Here is a 12,692-nt window from a genome sequence, read left to right on the forward strand (position 1 = left end):
ACTAATGGTGGCAGGTTGGACTCCAGGAGATAGTAAGAAAAGAATGAAGTGGGTGCTCATTTTAGCAACTTTCAAAAATGGCATAAAACCCTATCTTACCAATGATAGTGGGTCATGAATTAGGGTGTGGTGAAACCAATTTATGCACTTGAGGTAAAAAACAGAAAACACTATTATGAAACTAATTTATACCTTTTATATGAAAGCTATAACCTAATAACAACCTAAGGATACGGGGAAGGGGGAGGGAGGGGGGAATGGGTGGAGGGAGGGGATTCGAGGATTCACTTCTGTGGTTCATCTTACAAGGGTACAAGTGACTCTATGAGCAGAATATGAACGTTTTAACACAATAACTAAGAAAATTACATGAAGGCTATGTTAACTAGTTTGATGGAAGTGTTTCAGATTGTTTGTGAAAACACTACACTGTATCCCAGAAGTGCATTAATGTACACAGTTACCATTCAATTAAAAAAAAAAACCCAGAAAACACTTCCATACGTGGCTAACCAGGGCTCAAAAAGCCCACTGAACCTGGGGCTACTCCTGCCTTTAGTTTCTCTGCTTGTACATGCCAGAGAGTGGTCCTGGGGACAGCTGTCCTGACACAGCTGAGCAGGGGAACCCACACAATTATTGGTCATATATCTTCATCTTTTCTTCATTTTCCCCCTCTCTGGACGTTAGGTGGAAGTACTTAGGTGGAAGGAAATAAAACCTAAACATTTATTAGTATGAGACACAGTTTATTCTAGGTATCATGTCTATTCTAGATCTAATAAAATAATTCAGGATCAAATAGAAGGACCTTGCCCTCTTCAGAGAATCTAGTAAACTCTGCCCTTGGACCAGGCCCTTCAGAACTGTACTTACCGTCACCACTGTCCTGCACTGTGCTCTAGAGCTAGGAGTTCCACCGCATCCTCTGCCAGTTTAACTGAAATTGTACTATGTGTTTTTGAGCATTTGTACCATGAAGCCAGGGATTTGTTAGTGTCATGTAGATGTTATTTTCTTCCTGACATTGTTTTTCTTTGTTCTATAATGAGCATTAGGATCAAAATTTTTGCAAACATGACTTTTTATTCTTGCTAGCACTCAAGTCCTTTATACTTTTTTTTTCTTTTTTTGAGACAAGGTACTGCTCAGTCACCCTGGCTAGAGTGCAGTGGTGTCATCATAGCTCACTGCAACCTCCATCTCCTGGACTCAAACAATCCTCCTACCTCAGCCTTTGAGTAGATAGGACGATAGGCACATGCCACCACACCTAGCTAATTTTTCTGTTTTTTGTACAGGAGGTCCTTGCTCTTGCTCAGACTGGTCTTAAATTGGTGGCCTCAAGGGATCCTTCTGCCTCAGCCTTGCAAGTACTAGGATTACACGTGTGAGCCACTATGCTATCCTGGTCTTTCACACATATTTTAAAACCATAAAAGTGCAGATTACAGACAGAACATGGGTTCTGGCTGGAACAGAATCTGCCAATTTGAATCCCACTAATGCAACCTCAAAGAATGATTTTCTCTTAAAATTGAAAACTCTGTTGGGCCATGCATAGTAGCTAATGCATAATCCTAGCATTCTGGAAGGCTGAGGCAGATGGATCACTTGAGTTCAAGACCACCCTGAGCAAGAGTGAGAACTCATCTCTAAAAAATAGCCTTATATGGCAGGTGCCTGTAGTCTCTGCTACTTGGGAGACTGAGGCAAGATAATGATTTGAGCCCAAGAGTTTGAGGTTGCTGTGAGCTGTGACAGCACAGGACTCTTACTGGCAGCAAGAAAGTAAGACTCTGCCTCAAAAAAAAAAAAAAAATTTAAGGCTCGGCACCTGTGGCTCAAGCAGCTAAGGCGCAGCCACATACACCTAAGGTGGTGGGTTCAAATCCAGCCCAGGCCCACCAAACAACAATAATGGCTGCAACCACAAAATAGCCGAGCATTGTGGTGGGCACCTGTGGTCCTAGCTACTTAGGAGGCAGAGGCGGGAGACTCGCTTGAGCCCAGGAGTTAGAGGTTGCTGTGAGCAGTGAAGCCATGGCACTCTACCCCAGGGACAGCTTGAGGCTCTGTCTCAAAAAAAAAAAAAAAAATTAAAAACTCTCTCACCAACAACCAAATTTTTACTCAAACTTTTTATACAATAACTTATTCTTTTATTAAAAGTTTGTTTTGTGATTAAAGTGATATATGTTTTAGAAAATATGGAAAATACAGAAATGTATAAAAAAGAAAATAATAGCCATCTATCATTCCACTACCAAGCAGAGCTGATTACTCCATAGGTTTTACTCTTTAAACACTGAACTCAAACTTCTAAAATCTAGTTATACACCTTGTTCTTTCAAAACATTCATGTCTTTCGCCACAGGAAATAACATATAAACATGTAACATATAAAAAACATACTGAAACAGTATAGGGTTTCTTTACAAAATATTTTCCTACAAAACCTCCATTTTTCAAATTCTCATATAGACTATTGAGCATTTATTAAAATAATAACAAGAAGAGAACAAAGAAGAGGAGAAAGGGGAAGAGGCTCATCTCCAGACTCCCCCCCGGCTCCTCATGTTACTTGGGGCAGGGTGCCCACTTTTCTTCCCGGGTGGGAGGTTTTTCAGTCTTAGGGGCTGTAGCAAGGCGGCGAGGGACAGCCTGGGAAGGAATCCGGGAGTTAAGGGAAAAGAGAGAGAAAAGTCAGTGTCATATGTTCTCAATCCCCCAGCCCACCGAGGAAAGCCTTAGTGCATGGGGAGAGCCACAGTCAATCACTGCAGGGAAAAGCCCATACTGCAGAGTGGGGACTGGAACTGAGAGGCCAGGCCATGGAAAGGCAAAGCCAGCAGAGTGTGCAGAGGTAAAGGAACTAGTCAGCGAGAGCCCTTTTCTCCCCTGGTCCCTGCCCGACTTTCCCTCACCTCTTTCCGGGGGATCTCACCCAAGCGGGAGTCTGTGTTCCTTCTGGGGACATTATCCCCTCGGCCATCGCTCCTGCCACACAAAGCAGGGGTATGAGGATGAGGGAACAACTTCCCTCAATTTACTCAACACTGGATGGAAAAACAACTCCCCAACTTGTCTCTTAAAAATGAGAACAAACACAATAGATCTGAGGTTCAAATAGGAGGAGATACTAGTGGAATCAAATAAAGAGTTATATTAGGCTAGGAGCCTGTGGCTCAAGCGGCTAAGGCACCAGCCACATACACCTAAGGTGGCGGGTTTGAATCCAGCCCAGGCCCACCAAAAACAACCATGACGGCTGCAACCAAAAAATAGCCGGGCGTTGTTGCAGGCGCCTGTGGTCCCAGCTACTTGGGAGGCTAAGGCAGGAGACTCGCTTGAGCCCAGGAGTTGGAGGTTGCTGTGAGCTGTGATGCCACAGCACTCTATCCAGGGGGACAGCTTGAGGCTCTGTCTCAAAAAAAAGAGTTATATTAGATAGTCAAAATTCTAGGATTCTGAGTTTTGAACTGCAGGGTGAAAAGAAGAAAAAAATAAAATAGACATGGGGAAGATAATTTTTTTCATTTTTTTTTTTTTTTTTAGAAATGGGGTCTCTAGACTGCAATGGTGTCAATCATAGCTCATGGCAGCCTCAAACTCTGGAGCTCAAGGCCACTGCAAGTAGCTGGGACTAGAGCTGTGTGCAACCACACCCAGCTCATTTTGATTTTTTTTGTCTCAGCCACCCAGTATGCTGGAACCACAGATGTGAGCTACCATGCCTGGCCTGAGATTTTTTTTTTTAGTAAGTAAAGGCAGTTTTTCAAGTAAGAGCAGTGAGGGAAGGAGATTTGTTTAGCTACATCTCATCCTTCACTTTCCTTCCCAGAAAAGTACAAAAAAATTCTACTCAGTGTATAATATACACTCTCCACTCTTTTGGCTTGATCTATTTCAGAGTCTATCCGCCAAATCCTTCCTCATCCCTTCCAGGTTTGTACCCGCTGTGTTCTGGCCTCTTCAGATAGAGCAGCAGATCCTCCGCAGGCAAGGCCCCCCAGCCCCGAGCCTGGTAGAGTCGTAACAGCTGAGACACCTCCATCAGTTGCCTTGGGGATGTGAGCCCATCTCCACCTAAGAGACGTATCAATCATGGTCATTCTCCTAGGACCCTCTTCCCCAGGTCTCATCCCCTCTCCCAGGGAATTAGGAAGGGCCTTAAGTTCCAGGTATTTGCTCCACACCAAGGGCCTTCTTTCTTTCTCTCCCTGGTAAACCACGATCTGCTTACCTTGCTCTGGGGAGCCACTGCTGGGAACATTGCCTTGTAAATGGGATGAGGGAAGCTCATGGACCCGGAAAAGACTAGATGCCATAGCTAAGGGAACCTTAGTTTTATGGACAGGGGGTGGAAGACGTGGCACTTGAGGAGCTTCTTCCCAAGATGGGACAGTCAGAGGACCTAGCAAAAGGAAAGTGATCTATGAATCATGAATGGGGCAAAGAGCCAGAAATCCTGCCACCTAGCATTTATTAGGCTTTACCACCTTTGCCATCTCCTGAAAATTCATCCCTATGGATAATCAACTCCCATCTTTTCCAGACCCTAGCCCCAACCCCTTCAAGAGTTGGAACTCACCAGACTTAGGGGGCGGCAGGTCAACAGATGGGTTCTCATTGCTCTGAGGTACTGTCTCCAGCAGCTGAGGGGACAAGACAATAAACTTCCCTAGAGGACTGATAAAGAGACCTAGGTATCTGAGGGATGCAAAGACTGGTATGGTAAGAGCTAGGGTTGGTCACCTAAGTTCTAGAAGGGAATTATGAAATAGGAATGACTAACTGAAGGAAGGAAGAAGCTGGGACAAAGTATTAGTCCTAAAAAGAAAATGAAGGGCCAGGCATGGTGGTTAATGCTTGTAATCCAGCACTCTGGAAGGCTGAGGCAGGAGGATCACTTGAGCTCTGGAGTTCAAGACCAGCCTGAGCACCAAAGTGAGATCCCATCTCTAAAAAAAGTTAAAAAAAAAAATTAGCTGGGCATGGTGGTATGCATCTAAGGCCCTAGCTACTTTGGAGGATGAGTCAGGAGGATTGCTTGAGCCCAAGAGTTCAAGGCTACAGTGAGCTATGGACTGTGCCACTGCACTCTGACATGGGTGACAGAACAAGACTCTGTTTCTTAAAAAAAAAAAAATGTAAATAGGGGGGCCAGTGCCTGTGGCTCAAGGCCCCATATACCAAAGGTGGTGGTTCAAACCTGGCCCTGGCCAAAAACTGAAAAAAAAAAAAAAAAAGTAAGGGAATGAAGCCAGATTCCTGGATTCCTAGGAAAGAAGAAAGAGGGAATGAGGAACTGAAGAAGGAAATGAACTAGTCTAGGTGGAATTTCTCTTACCTGCTGCAAAAAATTCTTGAGGCCCTCCAGCTGAGAAGCAGGCAGCATCCCTTGCTTTAGGAAGCCTTCTTGCTCAGACCCAGGATCTTCTTCAGGGAATGGCCGTTCTGCCCTGTGATCAGGATGAAAGGCTCCAAGTGCAGAGGAGAAGGCCCCGGCTATAAAGTAAAACAGCTGTGTGTGGGTATACTTGTGTTGGAGCGAGGAGGGTCTCCTCCACAGATTGATTTGTCAAATACCCAGAAGCGAAGAACCTAATGAATGTAAGAGAAACATCACAACTAGGAGAAGGAGACATGGAAGTTTAAGAGATGGAGAAAGAAGGATTGATGGTAACTAGGAGATGACACAGCTGAATTTTAAGATAGTAATACAGAAAGAAGAAAGCTGTGGTACTCAAACTCTAAACAAACAAATACCAGTGTAACTCTTTAAAAAAAAGAAATGATTAACAGGTTCTGGTCTCTTTATCAGAACATGCCCCCAATCCTTTTACTACATCATTTAAAATTTTTAAATTCTGATACAGTTTATCCCTTGTTCTTAATTTGACCCATGTAGTGATGCTGCTACTGCACAGAACGTCCCCATCCATTCAAGTCACAGTCGAGGTAGAAACCACACCCAAAGTCAGCCAAATCCAATAGATGGTTAACAACCCATCTGATGGCCCCTTTTAATTGGACCTAAAAAAATGGAGACATCAATGTCTCTTTAAATATCTAGAGTCTTAGCGACCGTTAGTGTGATGGCTGGACAAACTCACGTGCAAGCCAAAGTTGTGAGTTCCAAGAACCCTTCGTAGGAGAGAATGCTGGGCTAGCCAGAGAAAGGAACATATGTGTAGGAGAGGCAGTGCCAACAGAGTATTCAGGCCCACAAAGAGAAAGGACAGCTGCCTCAGTTCCTGACAGCACCCTTGTTCCCAGCTCCAGTTCTTGTTAAGTCCAGTGATACTGATTCCTTCAGATCTCATTCCCCATATTTGAACCAACATGAGCAAATTTCTGTGCCTTGCAACATATGATCAATAAGACATCTGAGAAACTAAATGCTCAAGTTCCAGACAGAAAGGAAGGTAGGTAAGAGGGGACCAATTCTGGCTTGTAAGGGAAACCCCAGTGACCTCTGTTCTCAGTTACCTGTGGGTAGAGGGAGATCTGGTTTGGGCTCCAGGGGCTGGAAGGAATGCTGACTCTGGAAAGGAGGCCCCAGCAGGAGGCTAAGATCTGAGGAGGAGCTACAGAGAACAGGAGGCACTCCAGGCAGCTCATCCCTTGCTTCCCGGCTCTGCTGCAATACAGGCTTCAGGGCCACAGCCACAGGAGGCACAGTCCAGGCCCTCCTTTCCCCCTTCTCTGGCTCCTGAGGTACAGGGCTGGAGCGGCCAGCGGGAGGAACCTGGCCAAGAGAAAGGAAGAAGGAAGGATCAAAGCCCAATGAGTTTAAAGAGCTAAGACATGGTACAGACACTTTAGTAAGATTATAAATTATTAAAACTTCTTGAAAAGGAGATTTGGTAACGTCAAATTTATATCTAATTTTAAACTGCTTAATTTTGACTTTACAATTCTACTTCTAGAAATTTTATATATGTACTTACACAAAGATATATTAATGATATTTATTGTAGTACTGTTTGTAGATACAAAATATAGGAAACACTTGATTGAATAAAAGCGGTATATAGAAGGCAACCATCTGGTGTACAGGCCAGGGAGGGTGGGTAAGGGAAAGTGGGGAGACATTCAAGACACCAGCACAGTTGTTGCTTCTGGGGAGAGAAACTGGAAGAGTGAGACACAGGGATAAAATGGAGATCACTTTTTACTGCATACCTTTTTGAACAGTTTGGACTGTTTTTACCATGTGCATTTTATTATCCTGAAAAATATTATAGCTAATAATTCATAATTAAAAGAAGGAAGTAGGAGGTGCCATCATAAGAAGGGTTGCAGGGAGACAGTACTCTAGGGCAGGACTTAACAACAATCTTTGGCCCTTTCCCTCATTTAGCCGTCATTCTATAAAACTAATACCACATATTAATCATTACTTCTTGAGACTGGGAGAAGAAAGCTATACCAATGGATGAGGCTAGTCTGAGTGAGCCACAGCCATGAAAAAAAGATGAGATGGTTATTCTCTGGGAAAGTCTACCAAATTTTCCCCTGATGTAAGTCCTTGGGACTGAACTTAGGACTTCCCTTGGGAGGGAGCTATATTTCCAAAGATGGAATCTAGAACATAACACTGAATAGCTTGGCTCAAGCAGCAATGCATACTGGAGGGTTAAGAAGAGGGAGAGTGGTGCTAAGCAGCTGGTTTGCCTCGTCCCAGTGCGCCTGCAGCATGGCTTGGAGTCGCTCTACCAGCTCTACCCGCTGTTCCTCTAGCTGTTGGTTTCCACTCTGTAGTTCCTGTACTCGTGCTTGCTCCCGGGCCAGTCTGAAGAAAACAGGGGAGAGGTTAAGTCAGGGCCGGTAAGGAAGCAGAGAATTGAAGGATAAGAACCAAAATGGAATGTGAGACATCTGAAATTCTGAAAAGAGCTAGGACAAATTTAGAAGACAGATCTACCAAGGAGTGGCTCTATACCATTCCCAGTGTGGACTATACCAACAGGAAAGGAGCTGAGGCCTAAAATGGACACTCCCGGAACCAGTACCTGAGTTCATAGTCCTGAGCCACCTGCTGCTGCCGTTCCTCTCGTTCTGCCATTTCCACCTTGAACTGAGCCAACTGACTGGCCAGTTCCTGCTGGTGCTGTCCAGTCAGGTCCTGCAACTGCTTCCTAAAAGGCCATAGGTGAGAAAAGAGGACTGAAATTAGATTAAAAATATGGCCACATGAGAAAAAGACATCATGGGTGCACAGCCAGCCTGGCCACAGCACAGGACAAAGAAAAGAACAAGGCTGGGGTCTTATGGGAGAGTGATTTATTTAAGAAGTGTTTCCAGAAAATATTGATGGGAGCGAGGAGAAGTGAGACTGAGCTACGAAGGAGGCTCAATCCCACAGAGCAGCTCTGAAGACAGCACAACGCAGGTGCCTCAGCACTGTCCCACAAGGGGGTTGGGAAGTTTATAGTCCTGTACCTGTTAGTTTGGGGTTACAGGCTCCTCCCTATGGAATGAAAATTCCCAGGCACTTCTGGCACTCAATGAGCACCTCAAGGCAGCCTTCCCAAAAGAGACGTAGGTCCTGCCTGATGGACTGAAAGTACTCTGGGAGCCAGTATGTTGGAAAATGATAATGACATCCATGAAGATGTGGGCAGGGCACTAATAATACTTGCTAGGGAAAAGCAGCATCCAGTAAGTCCCATACCTATGATGTTCCCTCAGGGAGGCTGTCTGCCGAAGGTTGCTCTCCTGAGCCTGTGCCAGCCGCTCTGTCACCTGCTGCTCCAGCCGCATAGCCAGCTCCGACTCCATCTGGATCCGCTGGCTTTCATACCGGGCCTGAGAGTGAAGGACAATGGTCAGCACAATTCTGTTTAAGTTTAGAAGAGGATGAAGGATACAATGTAGATAAAATTCAGTACCAACTTTCCCCCTCAGAGGGATGAAGAACAAAAATTTTTACCACAAGAAATGAAAGAGGTTCCCTTTCCTTATTAAACAATGAGGTGCTCACACCTTATATGTACAACAAAGTGACAATGATTTTGAGCAAAAGATATATATTTTTTAGCCAAAAGAAATGCCAGGGGTGGTGCCTGATGGCTCAAGAAGTAGGGTGCCAGCTCCATATACTGGTGGTGGCAGGTTCAAACCCGGCCCCAGCCAAAAAATAAATAAATAAATAAAAGACTACTACCCCCAGATACCATTAAAAAAAAAAAAAGAAAAGAAATGCCAGGGCAGCGCCTGTGGCTCAAAGGAATAGGGCACCGGCCCCATATACTGGAGGTGGCAAGTTCAAACCCAGCCCCAGCCAAAAACTGCAAAAAAAAAAAAGAAATGCCAGTAATTAAATCCATTATTGGTGTCTTAGTTAACATACACATCCCCCAAGTACAGTACCTGAAACCCAGTAGGCATTCAATAAATGTCAGTGTCCCTTCTTCCTTAAGCAGTTAATCTATAATTGCTGTCTTCATTTTCTCAACTTATATTCCTTCTTTAACTCACTAAAATCTGATTTTCATTTAGATTACTTCATTGGAAGGAAGTTAATTTCTAAATCCAATGATAGTTTTTTCTCAGTCTTTATCACATACAATCTCACTGTAATATCTGACACTCTATGTTAATACTTCTGATTAAAATCATTTTCCCCTCAGCTCCCAAGATACTACTGACCCCTCATTTTCATTCTATTGGCTCAGCTTCAGCTTACTGCTTTTTCTCCAACTGCCCACAAAGGCTGAAAGTTCTGTCCTTAGTCCTTTTTTCTACTATTTACTAACATTTTCAGATCACTGGTGATTTTACACGTGTATGACAAACTCTGACATTTAGGCCAGGCTTTTTGCTACCATTTATACCTTAACACTTCCTAAATCTCTCTCTTTAGCCACCAGGAGTGTCCAAACCTTTTTTCTTTTCTGCCACACATTGAAAGAATAAGAATTGTCTTGGGCCACATATTAAATATACAAACACTAACTAAAAGCTGAAGAACAAACAAAAAGGTCCATGTATATATCTGTAATATCAGACACCATAGATAAGCAAAACAGTCCTCAAATAATCCGCATGTGGCCTACAAGACTCAAGTTGGACACCCCTGGGCCCTAGTAGACCTTTTCTACAAGCTTTAAGTCTATACACCCAGTAACCTTATGAAGAGTTCTATTTGGAAACACCTCAAATAGAACACATCTAAAATTGTGCTCATTTGAAGCTGGGCAAGGTGGTTCACACCTGCAATCCTAGCACTCTGGGAGGATAAGGTGGGTAGATTGCCCTGAGTTCACAGGTTCAAGACCAGCCTGAGCCAGAGTAAGTCCCCTTTCTAAAAATAGCTACTCATTGTGGCAGGCACTTGTAGTTCCAGCTACTCAGGATGCTGAGGCAAGAGAATGGCTTGAGCCCAAGAGATGGAAGTTGCTGTGAGCTATGACACCATAGCACTCTATGAAGGATGACAAAGTGAGACTCTGTCTCAAAAAAATAAGTAAATAAAATTCTGCTCATTTGGTTTTTTACCCTCAAATCTTCTACTTCCTATTATATTTCCTTTCTTAGTTAATGGCACTGCTTCCCACTGAAAACCCAAACTATCTGAAACCTTCACTCCTACTTCTTTTCCCCCTTCCAACTGGTTATTCAGATCTAATTTTTAATGTCTCCCTAATATACCCCTCTATCCACTGCTACATTAATTCAATATTATTTCAAATCTATTGTAATTGACCTCCCTGCATCTTATTTAGGCCCCAATAGATCTTCCATATTGTGTCTGAATAAACATTCTAAAATACAAATATGTTCAATTTATTCCCCAATTAAAACTTTTCAAATAGTCCTGCTTAAATAGCTCACAAGATCCTTCAGGATCTCCCACCAACCATCTACCTCATCTCTCCCAGTAGATTCCAATCATACTAAACTTCTTGCAGCTATCTGAATTTGTATTTTTTTTTTAGAGACAAAGTCTCACTTTATAACCCTTGGTAGAGTGCCGTGGCGTCACTGTTCACAGCAACCTCCAACACTTGGACTTAGGAGATTCTCTTGCCTCAGCCTCTCAAGTAGCTGGGACTACAGGTGCCCACCACAACCCTGGCTATTTTTTTGTTGTAGTCTGGCTGGGGCCGGGTTCGAACCTGTTACCCTCGGTATATGGGGCTGGGGCCCTACACAGTGAGCCACAGGTGCCACCCTATCTGAATTCTTTTAATGAAAAAATTTTAAATGTATTCCCTTTTAGCCAGAAATTCCACTTTTAAGATCTATCCTAGGCTGGGCACCTGTAGAACAATGGTTATGGAGCCAGCCACATACCCTGAGGCTGGCAGGTTTGAATCTGACCCAGGCCAGCTAAAACAACGACAACAGCAACAAAAAATAGCTAGGAATTTTGTGGGGTGCCTGTAGTCCCAGATACTTGGGAGGTTGAATCAAGAGAATCACTTTAGCTCAAGAGTTTGAGGTTGCTATGAGCTGTGACTCCACAGTACTCTACTGAGGGCAACAAAGTGATACTCTGTCTCAAAACAAAAAAAGAAACTGGCAGCGCCTGTGCTCAGTGGTTAGGGCACTGGCCACATAAATCCATGCTGGCAGGTTTGAAACCATCCTGGGCCAGCTAAACAACAATGACAACAGCAACAAAAAAATATAGCTGTGACGCCATGACTCTACCGAGGGTGATGTAGTGAGACTCCGTCTCAAAAAGAAAAAAAAAAGAATCTAGCCTACAGAAAGATTTGTAGGGGTGCCAATGATTTATGTACACCGAAATAGTACTATATTCACTGCAGTACTGTTTTTAACAGAGAAAAATTGGTGTTGATGTAAATTTCCCATCAAAAGGAATATGTTTAAGTAAACTATGATTCATTTGATGCAATATTATATTATCCTTAAAAATAATGGAGTATAGTACATTTGCATGTATTGACACAAAAAGATGTCTATGACATATTGCAAAGTTAAAAAAAAGTTTACAGCAAACACATAGCATATTCACTGGTTTTTTTTGGTTTTTTTTTTTGTTTTTTTTGAGACAGAGTCGCCCTGGGAAGAGTGCTATTGTGTCATAGCTTGCAGCAACCTCCAACTCTTGGGCTCAAGTGATTCTCCTGCCTCAGCCTCCCGGGTAGCTGGGACTATAGGCACCTGCCACAACACCCAGCTATTTTTAGAGACAGGAACTCACTCTGACTCAGGCTGGTTTCCAGCCTGTGAGTTCAGGCAATCTACCTGTCTCAGCCTCCCAGAATGCTAGGATTACAGGAGCCACCGCGCCTGGCCTAATATTCACATTTTTTTAAAAAGGATCAACCATATGCTCATTTATAAAAAGGTTCTGGAAGTACACACACCAAGTGGTGTGATAAGAGAAGGCAACTATCATTTTTTACTTCTGTGTTATTTGAACTTGTTTTACAGACTATTTTTATATATTAAAAATATTTTTTAAAGGTTTCTAGAAAGTCTACCTCAACCTGTCAATACAGAATTGATGGCTTCTTTGTTGTTGATATTTAAACTCTGATAAGTAATTTTGATAACATAAACATGAATGTTATAACTGCTAAAGTAATCTCTAAAAAAATTAAATGAACAGAAATGGAGTTACTGCTGTTAAAACCAGTTGAGGGGCTCGGCGCCTATAGCTCAACCGGCTAAGGCGCCAGCCACGTACACCTAAGGTGGCGGGTTCG

The 12,692-nt window shown here is 43.3% G+C and overlaps 1 protein-coding gene across 1 annotated transcript in view; it reads right to left on the reverse strand.

Moving 5' to 3' along the window:
• Positions 1–2,464: 2,464 nt before the first annotated feature.
• CNTROB (centrobin, centriole duplication and spindle assembly protein) overlaps positions 2,465–12,692 on the reverse strand; it is a 28,642-nt gene continuing 18,414 nt past the window's right edge. Inside the window, 11 exon segments of the mRNA XM_023514041.1 lie at positions 2,465–2,609; positions 2,611–2,664; positions 2,928–3,000; positions 3,957–4,089; positions 4,247–4,417; positions 4,595–4,658; positions 5,354–5,511; positions 6,496–6,754; positions 7,639–7,801; positions 8,022–8,147; positions 8,684–8,817. Coding sequence (XP_023369809.1) covers positions 2,550–2,609; positions 2,611–2,664; positions 2,928–3,000; positions 3,957–4,089; positions 4,247–4,417; positions 4,595–4,658; positions 5,354–5,511; positions 6,496–6,754; positions 7,639–7,801; positions 8,022–8,147; positions 8,684–8,817 — 1,395 coding nt within the window. The 3' untranslated portion in view covers positions 2,465–2,549.

The sequence above is a fragment of the Otolemur garnettii genome, unplaced genomic scaffold (genome assembly GCF_000181295.1).
Source record: "Otolemur garnettii isolate 467f Iridium unplaced genomic scaffold, OtoGar3 scaffold00046, whole genome shotgun sequence".
Taxonomy (NCBI): domain Eukaryota; kingdom Metazoa; phylum Chordata; class Mammalia; order Primates; family Galagidae; genus Otolemur; species Otolemur garnettii.